At 32.0% G+C, this 17,976-nt stretch overlaps 4 protein-coding genes across 4 annotated transcripts; 2 read left to right on the top strand and 2 right to left on the bottom strand.

Annotated features, from left to right (window-relative positions):
- Positions 1 to 2,129: 2,129 nt before the first annotated feature.
- LOC123302788 (cysteine-rich hydrophobic domain-containing protein 2) lies at positions 2,130 to 5,058 on the bottom strand. The gene is made up of 2 exons (XM_044885882.1): positions 4,751 to 5,058; positions 2,130 to 3,404 (listed from the first exon to the last, which is right to left on the bottom strand). The coding sequence occupies exons 1-2, from the start codon at positions 4,867 to 4,869 to the stop codon at positions 3,026 to 3,028; spliced, it is 498 nt and encodes a 165-aa protein (XP_044741817.1). The 5' UTR covers positions 4,870 to 5,058; the 3' UTR covers positions 2,130 to 3,025.
- Positions 5,059 to 6,753: 1,695 nt separating this feature from the next.
- On the top strand, positions 6,754 to 7,688 carry LOC123302791 (mitochondrial import inner membrane translocase subunit tim16-like). Its single transcript, XM_044885885.1, has 2 exons — positions 6,754 to 6,890; positions 6,950 to 7,688. Exon 2 carries the CDS (start codon positions 6,951 to 6,953, stop codon positions 7,329 to 7,331), a length of 381 nt encoding a protein of 126 aa, XP_044741820.1. The 5' UTR covers positions 6,754 to 6,890; position 6,950; the 3' UTR covers positions 7,332 to 7,688.
- Positions 7,689 to 8,738: 1,050 nt separating this feature from the next.
- LOC123302765 (cysteine-rich with EGF-like domain protein 2) lies at positions 8,739 to 13,363 on the bottom strand. Its single transcript, XM_044885847.1, has 8 exons — positions 13,231 to 13,363; positions 12,947 to 13,094; positions 12,334 to 12,420; positions 12,126 to 12,258; positions 10,998 to 11,432; positions 10,441 to 10,536; positions 10,066 to 10,344; positions 8,739 to 9,824 (listed from the first exon to the last, which is right to left on the bottom strand). Exons 2-7 carry the CDS (start codon positions 13,091 to 13,093, stop codon positions 10,100 to 10,102), a joined length of 1,143 nt encoding a protein of 380 aa, XP_044741782.1. The 5' UTR covers position 13,094; positions 13,231 to 13,363; the 3' UTR covers positions 8,739 to 9,824; positions 10,066 to 10,099.
- Positions 13,364 to 13,396: 33 nt separating this feature from the next.
- LOC123302790 (protein KRTCAP2 homolog) lies at positions 13,397 to 17,959 on the top strand. The gene is made up of 4 exons (XM_044885884.1): positions 13,397 to 13,543; positions 13,615 to 13,763; positions 17,269 to 17,399; positions 17,508 to 17,959. The coding sequence occupies exons 1-4, from the start codon at positions 13,540 to 13,542 to the stop codon at positions 17,623 to 17,625; spliced, it is 402 nt and encodes a 133-aa protein (XP_044741819.1). The 5' UTR covers positions 13,397 to 13,539; the 3' UTR covers positions 17,626 to 17,959.
- Positions 17,960 to 17,976: the final 17 nt, after the last annotated feature.

The following is a 17,976-nucleotide window of genomic DNA, read 5'->3' as shown; positions in this document are numbered from 1 at the left end:
CACTCTGAATGCACACTATTCATTATTTGTGTAAAAAAAATGATTTTATGAAGAAAAAATAAGGGTTAACTTGAAGTCAAACCCAAGTTAATAAGTAATAAACCTATATATGGTCATTAATGTGTTTTAGACTTGTCTGTCCTTCAATCCATTTTAGTCATCTTCATATTTGAAACAAGTTTTTTTTTTACTTGCTCATTTCACATAAATTATATTTACAGAGCGTTCAAAAATTGTCAAAGGTTGATAATTATAAAACTTAAGATTTTATTGAAATAGGTATTTCATCTTCAAGTTCACTTTTTATACCCTGTATATATTTCAAGGTATACTAAATTTAGTCCCAAGTTTGTAACTCTTAGAAATATTGATGCTACGAACAAAATTTTGGTATAGCTGTACATATTCGACTTGTCTGTTTGTAATCACGATAACTTAAAAACGAAAAGAGATATTAAGCTGAAAGCGTGTTCAGGACATAAAAAGTGAGGCTGAGTTCGTACATGAGCAACATCAAAATCTTGGGTCCATAGGAACCATCTTGTAAACCGTTAGATAGAATAAAAATTCATATGTAAAAATGCTCCTTATAAAAAAATAAGCAACTTTTATTTGAAACATTTTTTCGTAAACATCACTGTTGACCCGTGAAGTCACAAACCAGGACAAAACTTTGGTATCTATTTTCTCCAAAACTATAAAAGATAGGTAGTTTGAAAATTTGTAGGTAAGTTAATTTAGCAGTCTTGTGAAAGATTCTCGAAAAACGAAAAACAATTTTAGCATATTTATTTTACTTAATAAACTCAATATGGGAACTTGATAAGTTTTCACCATTCACTCTTCCAAATTTTTCGTTTGTTGAGTTCGAATTTTTTGGTAAGTATAATAAAAAATTGAATAATCTAAAAAGAAGTAGAAATGAAGGGTTAAAAGGATTTTAAATTGGGGTTGTAGTCGGGTTGGGGTTGTAGTGTAAAATTGAATAAAAAGAGTATCTATAATTTAATATTATAAAATAAGTTTTGTTTTATTGTTTTATTTTGCAATAATAATTAATTATTTAATTAATAATAGATAATAATTAATAGATAACATCCTAGAAACTAATTATACAAGAATTTAATTTGATTTTTAAATTCACAATAAGTAACTCGTTTTATTAAATTTAAGAACTATACAATAAATATATGATTCGAGTTTTCGACTTCAAATCCAAATACATAAACAGTTATTAACTGAACCGCAACAATTATCATTCCTTCCAAAACAATTATCATTTACAAATATATACAAATTGTTTTTAAAAAAATACTTCATATACAGGGTGTTTCATGTTCGATGTTATTTTTGAACTAGAATATCCTGTATTTTGACATGCGGCAACTAAGAATATTCTGGTTATCGAAAATGAGAAATATTTGATATTTAAACGGTTTGGCTATCGAATAATTTTTCGTAAACGTAAATTGGTCGCCCAATCTTAAGATTTAACGCCTGTTCACTCATCACTTCAGTAAAATCAGATTGTGGTACGAACGACGACCAGTCCGAAGGGTTAAGATGTTATTTTTGTCAACCAGAACTTATTCATTTGTCACTTGTCTTCAATACATGACATTCTAGTCCAAAACACCAAATGGGACCTTTTCTGCTTTTTAAGATTACTGATAACTTTGAATTTTATACAAAATATAGTTCGCATCAAGGTCCTTCTTAAATCATTTAACGACTTTGGGCTACCAAAAATTATGCGTCTTTTTTGCTATTTGCTGCTTGTTGTTTCTCACAAAAGAAAATTGTCAAACATTAAAAATTTGTGCTCAAAATCTTGCGACCTGAGCTCCTAGTCTTGATTCATAGTTTATATACAAATCAGGGATTTCAATCTACAATGTAGTCATCATCAGTAAACTGTATGTATTAGAGATTCGATTGAGGAATCCATCTTATTGTTAGAGTGTCTCAATTCGATCTTTTTTCATTTGAAAACCGGGTTTTTATTATTCCTACGAGAAAATTATGAGCCTCAAAAGGCGTTCATACTGAGAATGACTTCATTGTAAATCGAATTACACGATACTTTTTGAAACATTTACTTTGCCTTTAAAAAAATTTTTTAATAAATGTTTAATAATTGCACATGCGCAATAGAATATATAAACTTTGTCATATTTTATTTATTTTGAGAGCAGTTCAATTCAATCAGTATTTGTCTTGTAAGATGTAATAAATTTGATTCGATTCATAAAATTTTGTATACATTCTTAAAATTTAAAAATGATTTGTTTTGCACGCCACTGGGTTGAGTTTGTTTACACGACAGCGAAACACAACGTATCGATAACCTCCTGGAATTTTATTATATACAAGTTTATAATTGAGGAAGAAATTATACGTTTTTCGTGTTCGATTGTTCGTGCACATATATATGTATGTGTGTGTGTGTGTGTTTGTGATTACATAACATTGATTACATAACATTAAAAATAAAAATAATGATGAATGGATCAATTAATTATATAGGCTAGAGCGAGTTTGATGGCTGTGAATTAAATCTACAGCTACCAAAATTAAATAATAATCACAGAGCGTATCAAAATGGCGGGCACAGGCAAATGGCGCATGATGGCGGATGATGCAAACACTTTGTGTGTGTTGTATTTTCAAGAGAAGGCAGTTTTTTTGTTTTTAATCATAAAGTATTTGCTTAGCGACGAATATATACACAATTCAATTTAGTTCAAAATCTTTCGGATCCAAAAAGATTGGGAATTTTTTAATTTAGAAGAATTATGAACTCTTCCCTCCAAGTTAAAGAACAACTTCGTTCTAAGGAGTTTCGCAAATCTTATTTTGGATCCGATATGACTTTACGAACCGAACAACCTAAAAAGGATTAAGAGGAAAAAATCATTTGGTTGAATCTCTTAATAGAAGACCGAAGGATGGGAAAGACAAAGATAGAAATAGCACAGGGAATTTGTTACACTTGTGTGTGTTTTGATAAATATGAATCAGGTAATTAATCAGGTCGATAGATTGGTATTTTGGGTACAAATTCAATTAATAGAACATATTCGAGTAACGAACTTGATTCACCCTGTCGTTTTGCCAATCGCCAATGTAAACCTAATTTATGATACAGATAACAGTTTTCCCACTCGAGCATTTTCTCAATAGAACGTTGAGTACGTTTACTCAAACAAATCACTGGCCACAAAGAGCAACCTAACGTACAACAGCAACACATACAACCACAAAACAACCATTTTGCGTTGATCGGTAATGTTCGTTTTAAGATACCGTTCACTCGTGTTATTGTCGCTTTAAATTCTTCGGGCGCCACACGTGACATTAATGCTGATGGGAAGTCCAATGAAAAACGATTACTTAAACCAAATCTGAAAAATTACAAACAACCAATTAGTCAATCGATAAAAAACAATATTATTTTTCAAAAAGTTTTGTCTGGCACTGAATAACAGAGTCAGACAGATCTGATTACCGGACCACTCTGGCGTTAAAGTGAATGAAGCAGCGGACTCGTTGACACCAGAACGGTTGTCTCAAACGTCCATTTCATCTCGTCCATAAACCTCTGCATGTCTCGTGCGGGGGTTTATGGATCTAAAATAAAGCAATTGATTCTTCTTGGTAAATATGTGACCTGAGAGGTGTCCAGGTTACAGTGGGATACATTTCAGCATCTTCTCAGATAGTCAGGCCGTTCTTCAGGTCTTTAAATCGCCTGGCACAGAATAACATAGTCAGACTGGGTAATGGGCCGCTCTGACGTTAAAAGAAATGAAGCAGTGAAATCTCCTTTCCCCTGACCCTGTCATTTTCATAGCAAGATGCTCCGTGATTTACCGAATCAAGGAATGGCTACGACAAGCCAAGATCTTTATTACTACAACAAGCTCTCAGATGAGCTCCTGATGGAACCTGTATTCGTGTTATTTACACCTGCAGGAAGTCGAGTATAAAATATTTGAATCCGAAACCAATGACCCAACAATTCTGAGAAATTCCGACAGAAAAGTTGTGGGCTTTCTGAGTGGCCCTGACTTCGACAAAATCCTAAAGCGTAAGCACCTCTTGCCCGAAGACATTTCGCTTCTTGGTAACAAGTTGTAGTCAATAATGGTACAGGGGACCCTATATTTTAGGTTTTAGGGACCAAACTCTTTCTCGTTGATTTTCGATACAGTGAATAAGTCTATATTTTGGGAGAAAATTATTAAAAATTGTAATTATCAAGAATTCTAATTTAGTCTTATCGAGGTTGTACTGTAACCTTAACTGTATTTTTAAGATGATTGAAAAAAGTGAAATTGACTTATATAACAATTAATAAGTATTAGTATTAATTTATTAAATGGAAAGTAGATCTTTGAATTTAAAACGTTTGAATCAAATCAAAACCATTCCTACTAATAAACAATTGATTTTAGAGTGGAGAAAGTGAATTTGAATTTTGATAAATTCAAAGACAACAATTTGAAAGCCTTGAAAACAGAATAACACTTCATCTTAAATAAATAAACAAGGAAGTTCATTTATTTAAAACTGGTTTTGCATATTATTAATTAAAAGTACACACGACACTTATAACATATATTTTATTAGAGATACGCCACTGACTTTTTAGAAGTAGGTAATGTATATACATAAAATATAAATAAAATGAAATGATTAGAAGTACTAAAGAAGTACAATAAGTACATGGGTACTGAATTTTACTTACACAGTCATATTACCAGCACCTCGTATCACAATTGGTTCCTGAACACGTGGGGCATCGTCCTCATCCAGATTAGTATCGGAATCATCGTCATCCTCATAGATTGCATCAAAATCTGCCATGGCACAGTTACAGTCTCAGTCAAAATTGATGAATTACAAGTAGAAAATTTTGATGTTTGATTTGTTTCAAACAAAATTAACAAAAAATGAAATGTTTTACACTTAAGATACTGCAAATTGCACTCACAATCACTTTGACTTATTGTTAACTGTGTATTGCATGCATGTACTATTTCTTTATTTATTTATTATAAGTTCTATAATAATACATTTTTATTTATTATAAATGATTTATAACAATTGTATTATTATTCACAAATAAATAAAAACAAAACAAGACCGTTCACGTACATTATTTATTTATTTGTTTTGATAAATAAACAACACTTTGTACACTTTCAAGTCAAAAACTAATAAATATTACCACAGTTACAGTATTGTGTGAGTACAGGCTGTGTATGTGTAGTGTGTTCATGTATGTTATGACTATTTTACTGCTTGTTTCCTACATTTTACCGATAGATGGATCTACAAACACCAGTACTTTTATAATACTCACTTCATTGGGGTCTAAAGATGGATGCAAGAGAGGATATTAGCACCTTTTAAGGATGTACGAGTACCAAAGCAATTTTTAGAAATTTATTTCTCCAAAACTAGTCAGTGGAAGTAAAAAAAAAATATATTTGAATTAAAGTCAAAACCTTAAACAATTATTGAAAAAAAACATTGTGTCCGACTAATTAAGGATGTATAAGCACGGTAGTGGGGATACAAATTTAAAAAAATGTATTTTCAATTTTGATGGCGAATTATGTTATTTAACTTCACAATATAAAAGTAAGAATACAAGTTTTCGATATCTGGAGTAATTTTCAAAATATCCAAAATTGAAAATTTTGTCTAATTATTTAGCTTTCGATATTTCGAGACCCAAGGCAGATATTGAAAAATTTTATTCTTATTTTTCGTCTAGATTCATGAAGTTATTACAAAATTAATCATCAAAGTTGAAAATATAAGGTACAAAAAAATTTCAACCCTAAATAAAAAATTACATTGGCTCTCGTACTATCTTAAGCTTTTAAGATTTTTCTGATTCACAGGTTTGATCGGGAGGCTCCAGAAATCATACAGTTTCTTCTAACTCTAATAGGTTTTTTTATTATTTGTTTCATATTCAGATAAATTGGACAGCTCTGAGCAGCTTTTATTTGAAACTAGCTGACCCAGTGAACTTCGTTCTGCCTAACAATCAATGAATGTCGTGTTCAACTTACTACCACACTATAGCCTTCACTTTCCCTGCCTTCAATTTGTTCTTCTTTGTTTCACAATTTCATGGATTCCTAATTTTTAAGAAATGAAATATAGCCTATGGTATGGTATACAATGTAGCATTCTACAGGCGAAAGAATTTTTGAAATTGGTTAAGCAATGGATTCAAAAATGACGGATTTTCATACAAACTTTTATCCCCCTCCTCATGCTTAGTTAAAGGGGATAAATTTTTAATAGTTATTCTGCTATTTGGACCCGTTAACGAATCTACCAAATCAGAGATCATTTAAACTGACCCAGCCGTTCTTCAGTTATAATTATTTTCCAAAAAAGAGCTAACTTGATACCCTTTCACTTTGCAAATCCCACAACTTTGAGTAAAAATAAAAAACCCACTCATCAAGACACAAAATGTAACATCGAAGGTTCAAATTTGAGTGTTTAAAAAAAATAACACATAAATTTTTGTCTCTTATTTTACATAACGAATACAAACTCCTTAAAAAAAATGTGTGTTGACGCACATGTATAATGAGTGCGTGCAAGGTATGCAAAATATTTAATCATTTTAAAATATTCATACAAAATTTGATAAAAAAATATAATTCAATTTAATTGAATTCAAACAGTAAATGTTATTGAAATTGCTTACAAATTAAAACAAAAAAATTTCAAAAATCCCACATTTATAGATAATCCAATGACATTTTATGTACATGCGTATTAAATTTAAAACTAGATTCACACTAGTCAAGTAGAACTTAGAACTTGCTAAAGTGCTGATCCTCACAAGATTGGAGGTTAGTTTTAATTTTTAAATTAATTAGTGGCTGCTGGTTTAATGAATTAAAAATTTTAGTATGGCTAAAATAATTGCACAAATAATATTATCTGGATCACAAGTATTGGGGCGAGCGTTTGCACGGGCACTTAAACAGGAATATGAAGCATCACAAGAAGCAGCCAAAATGCGTGGACGAACATCAAGACGGGATCCACGTAGCGAACGAGCCGGAATCACTTTAGACGAAGCCAAACAAATCTTAAATGTTGAGACTATCGACGATCCGAAATTAATTGAAGAACGATACAAGAAACTATTTGAAGCGAATGAAAAAGTAGGCTCCTTCTATTTACAATCGAAAGTGTTTCGAGCTAGAGAACGAATAAATATGGAATTAGTATCTAGTCAATCGAATGATGGTAGCAAAACAAAAGGTCCAGATTTGAACCAGAAATAATAAATTAGTCGTTTTATTTAAATTAGTAACCAAATTTTTAGTACAAGTTTAGAGACAGACAGACAGACAGACATAAAACCTTTAAATATTATTTTGTGATGTAAGCTCTGATAATGATTACTAATAAAATGGTATTAAAAGTGCGTGTTCCTGATCCTTGTCCTGCTGAATCCTGAGTTCAATCCAATAATTAAATAAAACAGTGCGCTAGTAACGTTTACTGTACAGTGTGTACAGAGACGGTACAATGTAAAAAGTCTCCAACATCATGTAGTAGTGTGTACAGTTACAGTCACAACAATGAACACAATAATTAAATATATTTTTGTACTGTGATAAAATTTTCATTGTTTAAAACATTATCTTGTGTTTATATTTGTTGTTAGCAAATAAATTTGTTATTTCGTAAGCAAACTGCCTTTTTTTAATTTTTTGTCCCATTTTCTGCAGCTTCAACCATATTACACTTTAACACAGGTGTCACACAAGGCAAACATGGGATCGGGCGCCACAATCTGATCCTTTGAAGGGAGGATAAGCTGGACAGAATATGCCCTTGAAACTACCAGCCAAAGTAGTAAAAAAAATGAAAGTCTCGTCTGTCTGTCAAATAACTTGGGCATATTCTGTGCACTTCGAGAAACAAGTACATAAAGAAAACCAGAAGAAAAAAATTTCCCTTAACTAGAAAGGAGGAAAAGTCAAATTTCATTGGTTTATTCAAGGTCAAGAGACTCCAAATCTTTTTTAAAGGTCGAGCCCTTTTGTGCAATTACGCAGGCTTCTTCTATACACTCGGTGGAAAGAGTACCGACCAAGAAAACTAGAAGAAAAAAATTTCGAACAACTTGACAGACAGAACAAAACAATTCACATTAACTTGAAAAGCAGAAAAATCGAATTTCATCGATTTATTCAAGGTCAAGAGACTCCAGACCTTTCTTAAAGGTGAAGTCCGTCTGTCCAATCACCTGGGTCTCTTCTGTACACTTCGAGGAACAAACCCGCGTACTCTAAATTTTTTTAATTTAGTCTAGCAAAATTTGCTGGCTTTGCGTTATTGTCACGTGAAATTCCTGCCTGTCAGAGTTGGGGATGTTCCATATCAGACGAGAAATATGTTTAATTGATCGCTCGCCCATTACTTTCCTTTGTTTAACTGAAACATTTTTGTATGCAAATTGTATTGGTGCGCCAATAGAGGGCCCCACACAATATACTTTGCCCACATGAAATTTAGCTCTTATCCCGCTACTGAGAATGCAGTCAAGGCAGTTCTGTTGCAAGATAAGGTTGAAAATTATTAAAACAAACAATCTCAATTTTTTTTCACTTTTTATTTTGATATTTTTATTAACGAAGAAAAATTACAAATAAATAAAAATTATACTAATTGAAAAGAGCTATAATACAAAAGAATTGCTTTGTTTTCCCCAAGAAAAAAATTATACTACTCCTTAATACGAATCACGTATCCAAAAAGTTACATCTGCATTTATAACTCCAGTAATTCGGATTCAATTCACACAAAAATCGGTTTTATTTCACGAAGAGGTAAGTAGTTTTGGAATGTCGTCAAAAAACCACTTTAAAGAGCTCTATTTTAAATTATACATCAAGTGGGACACATTTTTTGTCATCATTTCGTGTAGCTTCTAAAAGACCCGAATTTTCAGATGAAACAAATTAAGAACTTGAATTTAAATTCAGATAAAACTTTTTGAAGAGTAAAAAATCAATTTTGATTAATATTACGTAATATTAATCAATTTAGACCCACCCTGTACTTTTAAGTTTAAAAAAACAACTATAGAGGGTAGAGGTAAGGAGGATCATCTTAAATAGGGGTTAAAGTACAAAAGTGTCCAATTGAAAACATTAAATACTAGTTCTAAAATTTACCAGAATGGCGCTTGAGTAGCAAATGACTTGTTTAGATCTCTATCCTACTCTTATTAATTTGAGCAATTCTTTTAAAACTTTTGCTACAGCAGCGCCAATGGACACTTTTTGATACATTAAAATCTCTTACCACTATCCTCCATAAACAAAACAAACAAAAAATGGCAAATTTTTGTACAACTTTCATACAAATTTCTCTAATTATATCTAAAACGAAATGTTTTCGCTTACATTCTTACCATTTAGATTACCTTTGGTATCATCCAAAATTTGGAGCTTGTGTATAAAAATTTGGTAATGAATTGAAATGAGGTAGAAATTAAATCTAAATGGGGTCATTTATTTAAACCTTTGTCCATCACATGAAATTTCCCCAAAGTCATTAATAAAAATATTAATTACCTTAACGTAACCTCAAAGTAGAAATCGAATAGTTTATTTATAAATTATAATTCGATATGGTTCAAATATTAAAACATAGATGGATCTACAGTTAACTTGACAACGTTGATTCGATCTGACAACGCTGCTCTCGAAATCAATTACCAGACTTCGGTCGCGTAATAGATCAGAGCGTCGTATTTAATTTAGTCCCAGGACAAAAAGGCACAAAATTTCGCCTCGTGGAAATACCTCTATAAATGCGACAAATTTGTAGGCCCCTTGATGTTTCACTTAACCAGATTTCACTGTATTTAATTTTAAGATATAATAAGTGGAATAAAATTTGTTTTATTGAATACAAGAACATTTATTGTGAGCTTCTAACGTTCACAGTTATTTCATAATTTAAAAAAAATAAAACTTTTAAATACGGCGCCGCGCTTATTATGTGATGGACGAAGGTTTAAAAATCAATACCAAAATTATTTATATAAATCATCTAATGCTGCGAATGTATCATTAATTGGAATTGCTGGATTGATTCCTGTATGATTTTCGTTTGCTAGCATGTATTCAGCAACTGAAATATAAAGACCCACAGCTAAGCCAATTATGCTAGCGAACAACATACTTCGTTGGAAAATAATGCATGTCGCTAAACATAATCCCAAATATGTTAAATATCGCGTTAAATTCACATATTGAGCTCGATCAACTTTTGATTTCTCTGAAAATCAAAAGAAAATTATAATTAACGTCTAAACTGAAAGTAAACTTCTAAGGAGGAATTTCTCAATGACTACAAAGTTATTTTACAGCTTACCAATACAAAAATTATTTTCCATACGATATCCAGATGCACATTTATCACACATATCGGGACCATCACCCGAACATGTTTCACAAGATGGGTCACAATCTAAAAAGGAGAAAATTCGATTAGAAACTTCGAAGACGTAAGGAGATTACTTTATTCTAATTTAATACTGGAAAAATTTTTTAAAATATTGATCTATCGTTGCCATCCCCAGATATATCGATTCGGATATATACCGGGTGTCCCAAACCACTCGTACCACCCTATTATTTCGAAGAGTTGTAACAAGGTAACCTGTTAGGGGTAGGGGGTGTTACTTTAAAAACTTAAATGGAAACCCCTATTGCAGATTCAGGATATTTATGAAAAAATATGAAGATTTTATCCCAAACATTTTTTTGCGATTCGCTATAGATGGCGCTGTAACCGGAGAAGAACATTTTTTGAGTATTTCTTTACTTCCTCCGGTTGCAGCGCCATCTATGACGATTCACAAAAGATACGCCATATATGGCGCAAAGCACTAGAAGCAGTTCATATTATGAATAATAAGTTATACTTACTGAGACACTTATAAGATCCTGGTGAATTCACACAAAATTGGTTCCGTTCACAAATATCAGGCTGTTTCACACATTCATTAATATCGATACAACCTTTATCAGAATGATACCAACCAGTTGAGCATTCGTCACAGCCTCGAGGTCCACCTTCTTTGCACGTTAATTTACACGATTCATGGCATTTATCACAAATAACTTTATGGTCATCTTTGTAAACTTGGAAGTATCCCTTGTTGCATTCGTTGCATATTTCACCAGTGTAGCCTGCATCGCATGCGCACAAACCATTACCCTTACGTGTACCATTTCCCTTACATTTACCATTGTTTGTGCAAATGTTATCTGGATAACCGTTGCATGGTAAACATTCTGGTCCATAATGTCCATTTGGGCAACAAACTTTCACTTCTTCTATACACATATATGTGTCTAAACCTAAAAAAAAATGATCAATCAATTATGAACACAATATAGATAAAGCTGTGGCAGATTTAAGCGGTCTAGAGCGGACTGGCGGTAAGTCCCACCGGCAACTTATAGAGGGGTCGGCTCAATGCGTAAAAAAAGATAAAAGGGTTTTTACCAGAGCCGTAGCTAGGGGGTGGCATTGTGGGGCAATACCCTACCTTAAAAATACCAAAAACTAAGATAAATTATTATACCATGTATATGAAATATATCAAGGTATAATAGTCAAGTTTAGTTTAGTCCCAAGTTTGTAACACATAAAAATATTGATGCTATGAACAAAATTTTGGTATAGGTGTTCATAAAATCACCTAATTAGTTCATTTCTGGTTGCCTGCCTGTTTGTCTGTCTGTTTGTCTGTCATTACGATAACTCAAAAACGAAAAAAGATATCAAGTTGAAATTTTTACAGTGTGCTCAGGCGTGTAAAGTTCGTAAATGAGCAATATAGGCCAATTGGGTAAGTAGGACCCGTTTTGTGAACCGTTAGAGATAGAACAAAAGTTCAAATGTAAGAAATGGTCCTTATAAAAAAGTAAACAACTTTTGTTTGAAACATTTTGTCATTCAACATTGTTTATCCGAGAGGGCGTAAATTAAGATAAAAATTTGCTGTTTCTTTTCTCCAAAACTATAAAAGGTGGGGATTTGGATCATACCTTTCTCACGATATTCTTTGTTAAACCACCAAGATTCCATAACACTTTCATATTGTCCAGCAAAATCGTGACACTGATCCTCACCCCGATCCAAATCTCGACATAATCCTTCTTGAATTTCCACTAAACGAACCTAGAAAAACATTTGAAAACATCATATTTGAATTGGATTCATCCAAGATTTTGAATTTGTCCAAAAATCAATTACTTCACTATCCATATATGATCCTAACTTCTTTTCTTCCCAATCAGTATCACCTCCTTCAAATTTTCCTCTAGCTGTTCGTTCCATTCCCTAAATTAAGACCAAACAAAACCAGAAATATAACAAGTAACATATTTAATGGTTTAAATACACTAAATACACTAAGATTTATTAAGTAAAGCTACATTTTATCACATTAAATTCGGGGATTTTGGTACCCAGAATAATATTAACTATTTTCTATTAAATTCAATTCTTTGAACGCGAAAATCGCAACAAAATTTTCTATCAAGTCACGTTTCTAGGTTATGATGTGAAAATTCGAAATAGTTTAGTTACCCTTTTATTCAGAATCCAAATTTTAAACCCAAAAATCAACTCGTGGAACGATTTAAGGAGATCAAAAACCTTCACTTTGAAAGTGAGAGAAAATGAACTTAGTTTTCAATCGTAAATAAAAAGAAACGTTACGTGTAAGGAAAATTTTGTTTGGTATTTTCGTGATCAAATTCAATTTTTTAGAAAATAAGCTATTTTGATTAAAACGTACCACATATTTGTCGCTCACTGTTTTTAATGTACAATCGATTTGAAACAATGTAAAAGGGAAAATTACCTTTTGGAATGATTCGACAACGACACGACATAATTTACATGGTGGATATTTATGTGTCCGTAAAGCTTCCTTAGTTTTAGGATCATTTCCAGCCACTCCAAATAAAAATAAACCAAATGTAAAACAAATAAGATACGGTTTTCGCATCCTAAAAAAAAATAACTTTATTGAAAATACACAAATCTAGGTGAAAAATATGGGAAATTCTTTCATAAATTTGCCCACGTAAGAGCGAAAAATTCGAAAATTTTATGGCTATTTTGGAAAATACACAGATTACAGACCTTGTATTGTTTTATGGGTTATGTGTTCGCACTTAGCCGGCTTGCGCACACAGCTTGTGTAGACGAGAACCACGTCAACTCTTTGAAAACACTAACTACCATTCACAATTCAGAAATTAGAAAATTTATTCACTCGTTCATAATTTAAATGGATTTTTAATTAAAGTTTTTCATTTCATTTCATATAAGAGTTTTCCATTGAATTTCCCAGCAAAAAAAATACGACGTCTTAAACAAAAGGCTACAAAATTGTGTGTGTTAACCTTAAAAACTTCACAACCGGTGTTTTATTGTTTTTATCATTAAAAAATGGGTAACAAAATTTGTTTTTCTTTAATTTTTTTGTCTTTTTTTTATATCAAAAATATTTGTTTTTTATTTTAGCAATCTTTCAAAGTGGAGCTTCATGTTTGCTTTCAACAATTATAACAGTATTGTTATTTTCGGCTATGCAAATTTATAAACCGTATATTGCAACTTCCCCAATTTTGGGTGGTTTTATCGGTTCATGGATTTTTATTTTTGCATTAACTGTATCCTTTTTTTAAACCCTTTTTATATTGGATATTTTTGCACTCTAGCGAGTACCAACTTTTCCTAAAACAATAAATGCTCCTAAAACATCAAATTATAACCAGAAATCAAATTATAGCTTTTTTTTACGTAGATTACGAATCCGATGGTGAAGATGGTGAAAAATTAACCGGTTTTCTTTAACCAAAATTGTAAAATTTAATTATCAATAAAAGTTATTTTTCGTGAATAAAATTGAATTTTTTATGTTGTTTGCAATGAAAAGGCGATATTAAATTTCGCGGGTTTATCTAAATTCTTAAGTTTTCGACCCTGGCCAACGACCGGATTATGTCGAAAAATAAGAAAACTCCAAAAATTTTGACCTTATTTATGAATAAATGTTTTCAACAAAAGTTGTTTATTTTTTCGGAGCTGGTGAAAAATTAACAGTTTTTCTTTAATTAACGAGAAAACCGTATTTTCTCATATTATAAATTCGTTGCTCACAGGGTGGACTTAAGGGCTAAAAACACGCAGGCCTGCGCTCGACTCTTAGTCTCTCTAACCTCCATGCTTAGAGGTATGACCAACCTGTAGATCAGAGAATTTAAGGTGCTTTAATAATGGATATCATATCCTCAAATTATGCAATATTCATTTTTCAAGCATATTTAATCCATACTAATATTATAAATGCGAAAGGAACTCTGTCTGTCTGTCTGTTACTCTCACGCCTAAACGGCTGAACGGATTTTGATAAATTTAGTTAGGTGATAGATAGTAACCTAGAAAAGGATATGGAATATGGGGGGAGGGGTGAAAGTGGGAATGTTGCCCAGCAAAGCGAGTAGTTCACAGCTAGTATTAAATAAAGTAATTAAGAACTTATTTTAATTAATTTAATCCATTTATTCAATGTTAGGTACGAGAAATAACTTTTATTGACAATGCAAGTTTGTGATTTTCGTTAATTAAAGAAAACCTGTTTATTTTTCAAGCTACGACAACGGTTTCGTAAAAAATGCATTAATTTGGTTTTTTTCCTGGTGTTCTAGGAGCATTTTTAATGTTCGTCCTATAAAAACCGGTTTTATCTCAAATTGAATTGAAAACAAAATACAATTCCTTTTTTTACAACGTGGTGTGGGGTAATAATAAAACAAAAGAGGGGTACCGCCAGTGGGTCCCTAGAACCTAGACCAAGAGTTCGCTGTACCCTCCTTGAGAACGACCTGTAACACAAAGACGAGGCGTCTTCGGGTAGGGGTACTATTAAAATCGGATGAAACTAAAGGGTTCGGACCCGGACATTCTGAATTTAACGCCCTGTCGATTTCTGTAGGTGCAAATAACATGTAGGGAGGTTTCGACATCCTCCATCAGGCTCTACAAGTGGGGATCATTAAAGATCCCCATGTTATGAAGGTGATAGTTCAGTTAACAGTGTTCTGTCAAGAGTCCCACCACCCTTCTCAACTGTGCTCTAAGTTTCAGACGAACACAGTTGAATGGCCTAGCAAGGTGAGCTTGTCGTAGCCATTCTTTGATTCGGTAAATTACAGAGCAGCTTGCTATGGGAATGACAGGCTCAAGTGAAAGGGGCGTTTGAGATGACCCCTCTCTTGCCAACGAGTCTGCTGGTGCATTCCTTTTAACGCCAAAGCGAGAAGGAACTCAGATCAGCCTGACTGTGTTGTTCCATGCCAGGTGATTCAGCACCTCGGAAACATTCGTAGTAGTGTGGGATAGAATTAAATAAAAATTTTAAAAAAATAGTACTCTTTATTAAAATGAAATTTCAATGTAACCTATTATCACAATAGCATTTTGAAATGAAACAGAATGAATCCCACTGTAACATTGCCTTAAAATTATTATCAAAGTATTTGGTAAAAAATCACAAAAAGTTTCAGTAAAAATCACAAATAGAATGTCTTTTAGACGAATGGATCTTTTTTCGCAGGTCCATCAACTTCTCCAAATCTTGCTTTACGTTTTTCTAGTCGATCTAACGCAGACAAAATTGGCGAAACCGATGTACCAAATCGTTCAGCTCTCTTTCTCAATGTTTCTATATTCGTATCGACTTGATCTCCAAACCTAACGAATCTTGCTTCCTTTTTCTGATCAGCTATTAATGTTGTACCAAATTTTTTTGCTCGCATTTCTAATCTTTCTTTAGCCGATATATTTGAAAGTTTTATAACACGTTTGTGTTCCGTAGTTCCAACAACAGTGACTGCTTCCTTTTCCTGTTTTGTGGATGTTTCTTCAGTTGTAGATTCTGGTTTATTTTCTGAATTAACAGACAATATTTTGTTAAAAATTATCTTTCTTGGAGTACCATTTGTAACATTACTATCATCTGATGATTCACTTAATTTCCGTTCATTTGCTCTTGGAATTTTTGGATCATCCGTTCTAGCTATACTTGTATTATCCTCATTTTCGAATACATTTTCATCTTCTTCGAATTCAAAATCTAATTCTTCACTGACATTTAAAACATCATTCATGTAATCTTCTGATTCTGTTGATACATCAATTTCATTGCCAGTACTGTCAAGTGAAGCATTTAATCGTTCAATTAATTCATTTCTTTTGCCAACAGTATCCAATTCACGCATTTTTAATTCTTTCTTCAAATCTATAACCTTCATTTTGTTCAAATCTTGTAATGAGCTGTCGGCCATATTTTATTAAAATGTAAACAACTTAATGCGCGCGTTTATTTCTTTATAAATAAGTATTTTAAAATGGTTCCCCTTTTAAAATCTGTTTTGTTGAATTAAAAATCTTGATGAAGAAGTTTTCCGAATAGATTTGTTCAATTTAAAATGTAAAAATTTCGCAATCACTAAGGAAAATGGAAAAATATGGATTTTGGTTTATCTGTTGTTTTTCTTTTAAGAAACGCCGACTTTGGAGTGTAACGTAAAGACCACTGACATTATAGTTACGACTGTATATCTTACGACTGAGCGTCAAATGATTTTAAGCGTCCTAACATCTACGGTAATAGGGAATATTCATGAAATTTAAATTTGGTTCAAATTTTTTTTTCCGTAATTTTATTGGCTGGTTATTTCAACCAAACCATTATTTAAGTAATTAATATCTTTTTAAGAAAAAATCTTTTTAGAGAAATTCAAATTTCTAAAACAGAAAATTTAAATTTTAAAACGGACGTGACGTCATAGTATGTGACTTGTCAGATTTGTTGACATACTGTATGGTATTAATTACTTATATTTTGTATGGTATTACATTGAGTTATATTATTCTATTGTAGCGTTCAATATTTAATTTGATTGGTCTATTCATTTAATTAAAAATAGGATTTTCGGAAGATGGGACAGAATTAGTGCAATCTGTGCAGATTCGTAATCCTTCTTATGTTTTATTATTATTTTTATTCAACCTTATCAAATTGTTTAAATAGTTTTCCTTGAAGTTCAAGGATTCAATTTTATGATGAACTTTATATATCCAAAATATTTTCTTTAATATTGATTTTTAAAGGCATTTTCCAATTTCGAAAGTATGGTTTTCGGTAAAAACAGCCAGGCAAAAATGTTTCCAGAGATTACAATATGCTTATTTATTGGATTATTAAGCGCTGGATTAGTTCATCGAGTATCTGTTACTTCATGGTTAGTATTCATAAATTCCCCCCGATAATCCGACCATGTTATTGACTACTATAGTATTTAGTACATGCCGAGGAACGAATTCTAGCTTATTAAAATTTTCTTTTTCAGTTTCATGTTGTCATTAATAAATTTATATTTCGTGCACAATATCTCACAAAAAACATACAGCGTACCAGAGAAAGTTGTACCAGTTCCAACGCACAGCAGCAAAAAGAAAAACAAATGAACACAGCCATTAGCACAACGTCAAACATTAACAAAATGGCGTCAAAAATTATTACGTAAATATATATTTTAGGTTAAGAGACACTGATACCGATTACATCACAACTCATGAGATATTATTGTTCATATTAAAAATAGTAGCGTTTAGTTCAAAAGAATTCTCTTAAAATGTGGGCAGCGCTCTCTACATGCATAATTGACTGGACTACATTTGATGAGCGTTCTTTATAGCTGAACGCAGCCATTGTTCATTTTTTAATGTATATATATGTAGTTACTTTTTGGGTACGTTCATGTTTGGAGTTTGTTTTGTAAAAATACAAAATTTAAACATATTTATATCGTTTTTATT

This window comes from Chrysoperla carnea, chromosome X (assembly GCF_905475395.1).
Source record: "Chrysoperla carnea chromosome X, inChrCarn1.1, whole genome shotgun sequence".
Classification (NCBI taxonomy): domain Eukaryota; kingdom Metazoa; phylum Arthropoda; class Insecta; order Neuroptera; family Chrysopidae; genus Chrysoperla; species Chrysoperla carnea.
This window is presented reverse-complemented; position numbering and strand designations above follow the sequence as displayed.